This window comes from Electrophorus electricus, unplaced genomic scaffold, assembly GCF_041902795.1.
Source record: "Electrophorus electricus isolate QZ-2024a unplaced genomic scaffold, ASM4190279v1 Scaffold29, whole genome shotgun sequence".
Taxonomy (NCBI): domain Eukaryota; kingdom Metazoa; phylum Chordata; class Actinopteri; order Gymnotiformes; family Gymnotidae; genus Electrophorus; species Electrophorus electricus.
Window position 1 is genome coordinate 3,699,541 of NW_027658572.1, and position 6,799 is coordinate 3,706,339.

The 6,799-nt window shown below is 42.5% G+C and overlaps 1 protein-coding gene across 1 annotated transcript; it reads right to left on the bottom strand.

Annotated features, from left to right (window-relative positions):
* Positions 1-1,528: 1,528 nt before the first annotated feature.
* On the bottom strand, positions 1,529-5,424 carry LOC145655612 (homeodomain-interacting protein kinase 2-like). Its single transcript, XM_081709106.1, has 5 exons — positions 5,305-5,424; positions 5,102-5,188; positions 4,619-4,800; positions 4,317-4,396; positions 1,529-1,734 (listed from the first exon to the last, which is right to left on the bottom strand). Exons 1-5 carry the CDS (start codon positions 5,422-5,424, stop codon positions 1,529-1,531), a joined length of 675 nt encoding a protein of 224 aa, XP_081565232.1.
* Between the last annotated feature and the right edge of the window lie 1,375 nt (positions 5,425-6,799).

Below are 6,799 nucleotides of genomic sequence, written 5' to 3' on the forward strand. Positions count from 1 at the left end.
GGAAGAGGATGCCTGGAGCTGCGATGCCATACCTTTACGGAAAGATGAAAAAAGGAACACGAATCAAATAAATGAGACTGTTTGTTCTTCGAGGCTGAATGGGATGTGCCATAATAACCTTCAATTACTATATTGGTGTCCAAGCTGAAATTCAACTTAATTACAACAGCCGCAAGCCATGCAGATCTAGTTATGGGCTTTATTCAAAATTAAAACTAAAACAGAAGTAGATTTTAAAAAACACAACCACAATTCTGTGATTTATCTAATGCCAGCTAGTTAACTTCATAACTTATTCTCTGTTGATTTTCCCACCCTTAATCTTGCAGAAAGAAGGCTCAAGAAAATCAAGCGGATGTAAATCACAATCATCCATGTTGTTTTGCCTCCACATCACCCTGAAAGCGCTTTATTTAAATAATCTAGCTGTGCTGTATCGACAGGTATGAGAAGATTCCCACAGAATATCAATTTACTACTCTATGGATTCTTCATGACTTGGCAGTAAGGTAATAATAACAGGCAGGTGTAGCATCTAAAAGTGGAAAGTCCAAGTGCACGTGTTATTAGCTAGCCAGTAGACAAGATCAAATACAAGGTCACAAATTTTAACCTGCCCTTTATATGGAAAATCTGCAATATTTTATATTTGCCACATCGTTAGTGGATAGGTAGCTAGCTATAGTAATTAACCTGCAAAATGTGTTCTTAATCTGTTGATTGCAACTGTCAAACATTTTTTAAAAATGTGTTGAATATTACCCACTCACAGCCTACAGAGGTGGAAAAGACCAGGCCAGGTGAACCATAGAACAAGTTGAACCCTGAATCCGAGGGCCAGGGCGACCCCGCCCGAACCCGAGGGCCAGGGCTCCTGCCAGACGCATGACGCTCGAATTTCACCCTCTTGAAGCAGACGAGCCCACTATAGGTAACTGAAGCGGAAGAGGATGCCTGGAGCTGCGATGCCATACCTTTCGGGAAAGATGAAAAAAGGAACACGAATCAAATAAATGAGACTGTTTGTTTTTCGAGGCTGAATGGGATGTGCCATAATAACCTTCAATTACTATACTGGTGTCCAAGCTGAAATTCAACTTGATTACAACAGCCCCAAGCCATGCAGATCTAGTTATGGGCTTTATTCAAAATTAAAACTAAAACAGAAGTAGATTTTAAAAAACACAACCACAATTCTGTGATTTATCTAATGCCAGCTAGTTAAATTCATCACTTACTCTCTGTTGATTTTCCCACCCTTAATCTTGCAGAAAGAAGGCTCAAGAAAATCAAGCGGATGTAAATCACAATCTTCCATGTTGTTTTGCTTCCACATCACCCTGAAAGCGCTTTATTTAAATAATTTAGCTCTGCTCAATTTCAGCTTGATTACAATAGCCGCAAGCCATGCAGATCTAGTTATGGGCTTTATTCAAAATTAAAGCTAAAATAGAAGTAGATTTTAAAAAACACAACCACTATAGTAATTAACCTGCAAAATGTGTTCTTAATCTGTTGATTGCAACTGTCAAACATTTTTAAAAATGTGTTGAATATTACCCAAGTCACAGCCTACAGAGGTGGAAAAGACCAGGCCAGGTGAACCATAGAACAAGTTGAACCCTGAATCCGAGGGCCAGGGCGACCCCGCCCGAACCCGAGGGCCAGGGCTCCCGCCGGACGCGTGATTCTCAAATTTGACCTTCTTGGAGAGGGAGATCCCACTGGAAGAAACTGAAGGGGAAGAGAATATAACTTTAGCAAAAGATGAAAACTGACCACTAACCAAACGAATGAGAGAGATTGTTCTTTGAGGCTGAATGTGATGTGTCATAATAACCATCAATTACTATAAAGGTGTCCAAGCTGAAATTCAACTTAATTACAATAGCTAGCCAGCAGCCAAGATAAAAGGTCACATGTCACACAATTTTAAGCTTCCCTTTATACGAAAGAACTGCAGTATTTTAAATTTGCCACATCGTTGGCGGACAGGTACCTAGCCATAGTAGCTAATTATCCTAGCTAGTTCACACTTCATTCTCCCCCAAATGATCCCATTATCGACAGGTATCCGTGCTTAGACATGAAGACAGTTCAGCGACCGAGGACTGACATGCAGCTGTCACAGCTCTTTTAGAGCAATCCGATCGTTAGCGAGCCAATGCTAGATAATAACGTTAATTGCAGCTACAGCAAATAGTTGGCAGTTAATCTGCAAGTTAACTAACGTGCTCCATCGCCATGAAAATTAGAATCTGTTGCCGCAAGAGATGTGCATAAGTAATGTGTGAACTAGCTAAGTTAACCATCTCAAATAGACAGCTTGTCTGTTAGCTAACCTAGCTAGAGAGCCCAATGTTACCTGAGTCGTTGAATTCAAGTCCGACTTGACACTTTAGCCTTTCCCGTTAGGCCTCATCGTCTTTTTAAACAAAATTAACATACTATTCATAAAATCCATATAGAGCAAGTTTTATGGATGATCTGCTCAGTGAAGCTGCATTATTTCTGTTATAATACGGACACGGCAGCATTTTCACGGCATGTTTTCTTAATCTGTTTATTGCAACTGTCAACACATACGAATGATTAATAATTAATGTAAACTGTTATGCAGCGAATTAAAGATACTATATTTTCCTGTTTCCCTAGAAATAATCCAAACTGCAGTGTCTGCTTATTTATGCTGAAGCACACTTAAGTGGGTATATTTTTTGTGGATTCCACATATACATTAAAAGGAAAATGTTGCCCAATCATGTCAGAAATAGCAAAACAAAAAAACACAGGCTCCGAGTTACTGAAAGAGAAGTACGCGATGAGGTCCTGGTAGAGCATAGGCACAGGTTGGTCATACGTGTTTATGAGGAGTTTAATTTAAGCAAAATCCTCATCACACACCCAAGAAGTCAAAGCCTGCAAAATCCCCAAGCAGCAAGACTGCATCAAGTTAGCACTGGCTGAAGCAAAAATAGTGCTGTGTCCTGCTGTGTGGCTCATCCACTCTACCAGTCTCTTAGTATTGGGCTTAGTGTGCTTAATTCATCTTGATGTCCTAACTGACATTCAAAAAGAAATGGATGTGAGAAGACAGTGTAGGAGTTCAAATTTGAATTGGCTTGAAATGTAGGCTGAAGTGCTCTTCTGCAGCTGAGCAGCTCATTTTCTGCTGAGCATCTTCACAGCCCTTACAAGGAGAGCATGAAAATGATGGAGGGGACAAGAAAAATCAGAATAATGCTTTAAGGACTGGACACATTTACAGCTTCTCACACTAAACAAAGTACTCCAAGGTAAAAAGTTCATCAAAGTAAAACATGTTTCATCCATCTTTCTGTGAACTGATATTTTAATGACTGACAGACAAATCCTCCAAGACTTGGCTTGGGATGCTTTGGTGTACAGGAGAGGTTTGAACCCCTTTCATTAAAGAAAACGTGTATGACTCAGGTGCTAGGGTATTATCAGAATGTAATTTATTCCAAATGTAAACACATGATTCTCTTAATTAGAGATTCCCTTATAAGGCATATTATTCAATAATGTTCATAGAGGTACAAAAAACAAAACAAAACAACAAAACCCTACTGAGTCTGGAAAAGAACATCTTTATCAATAAAAAGTATCAAATGACCTGAACACAGTTGTACCACCATTACAAACTCCTTGCTTGAGTCTGCATGTATACATGTATGATAGTAACATATCAGCCAATGAATGATGGACTCGAGTTTGTACTCGAGGAAAGAAAGAAATTTTCATAATGTCATAAAGAATCAAGTGTTTGGAAAACGTCTAGGAAAAGAAAGAAACATTTATTTAAATGTGCTGAATATTGCACAAGTCGCAACCCTTGAAAAACCAAGAAGAGTTCTCGGTCTGCTTAAGTACTGTGTACTGCAAAAACACAAGTAGAATTGAATTTTCCACAAATACACATACAAGAACCATAGAAGAAAGCATAGTGTTGGTCTTATAGAACGAGAGACACAAAAACCTCAGCTACAATGATCAACAATTACACAATGAAGTTTGGATTCAACGGAATTTCGTTTTGAACTACGGTAGAGGGGCCTCTTTATCGGCTACTCGAATACTAGGCAACAACCTGATTCACCATTTGTGGATCACATTTGAGCAGTAACATGATTTGGTAGAACACTTGCATTTGAAACCATTTTTGTCTTCTTTTATAGGTGGAATCGGAGGCCAGTTTGGTGATGTTTTAAATCTACTTGAAGAATAACAAACAAACAAAAAGCCAACCCTAATGTAACATTTAAAAGAAGCACCAAAGTGGGCATCAGATTTACCATCAAACAGGGTCTTGCTGCTGTCGAAGCCTGTGCACTGCCGCTTGCAGATCTCCATGTTCTGCAAGCAAGATTTCACACTGCAGCGAGAGAGACACACACACACACACACACACACACACACACACACACACACACACACACACACACACACACACACACACACACACACAGGTGGGGGGGGGGGGTTACAGTACTAGCAGAGAAACTCTGATGCTATTTGGATTTCTAAATTAACACGGTGTTCCTTAAAATGTTTTTGAAACACTGACATGTAGATTGGAAGGCCTGGAGCAACTCACTGTGCACTCTGAGGGAAGTGGAGGAGGTGGGTCATGGTCAGAAACAGGTGGTTCACGGTCTTCACTGGCGTGATCCTTTTGTGAGCGTCTAGCGTGAGCATCTTCTTTAGTAGGTCGATGAACTCCCGCCGGTCGGCCTTCTCCGCCAAGACGTCGGTGCCTTTCAGACTGGTCATATTGACCTGCGAGAGAGACCCATGGGTGAGTCATATTATTCACCAGCAGAGGGCGGCAATGCACCCAATACGAACGAAGTTCTGCAGCAAATTTCTACGCACTGCTCTGCCCTTCGCAGATGCCGTTCTCCAGAGCGACTTACATGCGCTACTCATTATGACAGCAGAAACGCTCGACCTTTCAGCTAGCACCTTGTTCTACCTGCTCTATAATGTGAGCTGCGGGAGCCCTTTGTCACGTTCTTCAATTTCACATCGCAACACTAAAAGAAATGCGTATAGTTACGCGCACAAAAGCCCAAATAACCTGCATCATGTCGTCAAGGCAGTTTAAAATGTACTTCCGAGTCTCTTTGGACTTGATGCCACGCTCCGCCTCATGCTCCGAAGGTGTCTGGAGAAAGGAAAGAAAAAACAAACCATTCAGCTCCACCATTAAGTTACATGAAGTCATTAAGTTACGTCCCTTATAAAAAACACATGGCATTTGGCATTTGAAGACAGGCAAACCTTGAGTCTCCACAGGGGGTAGCAGTAGAAATAGTAGTGCGTCTTGGTCGCTGCGCTCAACATGCACTCTGCTGGTAGGCCCTGCGTCTCGGAGATGTAACGGATCTGCAGAGACACCATACGGCAAAAGGATTATGACTTTATTTTGAGTTAATCCTTTCATTTTCAAAGTGCATGTCTAAAAAAACAGGCCATAGAAACTCATTTATATTAATCCTAAAAATGAGCGGGCCGACAAAGCAGCTAAAAGGTCAAACTACACACACACAACACACACACACACACACACACACACACACACACACACACACATATCACTACAGCCACAAAACCACTACAGGTCTGCACCACTGATGCTGTACGGGCGTTAAGGCACAGCTCAAAGGACCATGTGCTTACCTGATCATATTCGGAGGCTCCGGGATACAGGGGCCAGCCCAGGAACAGCTCAGCAATGACACAGCCCAGGGACCACATATCGATGGCCTCACAGAATGGGAGACCCAGGATGAGCTCAGGCGATCTGGACCAAAAACACAGAGATCGCCATCATGAAATCAGCCTCGGCTGATAATTCCGTGGGGGGGTGTTTGTGTTCCTAGACATTACACACCCACTATTCTAGTGTAACATGGAACCAACACTACAATGCACCAACACTACAATAATGTTCTGTTTTGCATTAAGTAAATACAGAGTACCAATGCAGTTAAACACCCGTTACTCAGTATATTACACTGTTAATTAACAGTGTAGCTACAATGTAATAGCGGTTTTGTACAGACTCGCTAAATACTGATATTACCAAAGCCTGCAGTTCAGCGCATCCTAACTAATCTCAGACACCGAAGACGGTTCATTAGGTGTTTTTGCTAAATAACAGCACTCACATGACCCAATAAAAATAAACCACTTATAAATCAATCGTGCTCCAGTTAACTGTAATGCTCATCATAGGCTTTTAATGTGTAGCAGGGTTATTACAACTGTCCACAACATGCAGCTCTACTCTAAAGCACACTCGAGTGCAACAAGTGCACACTTATTTCTAACACGCCTCAGCACGTGTCCCTCACCGGTAGTATCTGGACTGCAGGTAGCTGGGGGCCTTGGAGAAGTGGCTAGCTGAGCCGAAGTCGATGACCTTGACGCGGTACGGCTGCCTGATGGGGTCCACCAGCATGATGTTGTCGGGCTTGAGGTCGGTGTGGATCAAGCCCAGGCTCTTCAGTTTCATGAGCGCTTTGGCGACCTGCTGCAGCACGGGCCGGATGCATTTCAGCAGCAGTGGGCTGAACTTGCTGCGCTTGAGGAAGTCGTAGAGGCTCTGCCCCAGCATCTCGAACACCAGGCATATGTGCTTCTTGTGCTGGAAGCACTCGTACGCGCGCACGAAGTTGAACTCGTCGGCGTTCTCCCTGCTCAGCCGGCTCAGGATGCTCACCTGAGGAGGAGCAAAGGAGGGAAGACGGAATACGCGTTAAGCCGAAGCTAC

Bases quoted from the DNA above. Each gene is read 5' to 3' on its own strand.
- LOC145655612 (XM_081709106.1), bottom strand. From the start codon at position 5,424: ATGGTGTCTCTGCAGATCCGTTACATCTCCGAGACGCAGGGCCTACCA. The intron at 5,189-5,304 runs GTTTGCCTGTCT...TCCTTTCTCCAG, and splicing joins ACCCCCTGTGGAGACTCAAG to ACACCTTCGGAGCATGAGGC. The intron at 1,735-4,316 runs GTAAATCTGATG...CTTCCCCTTCAG, and splicing joins CAGCAAGACCCTGTTTGATG to TTTCTTCCAGTGGGATCTCC.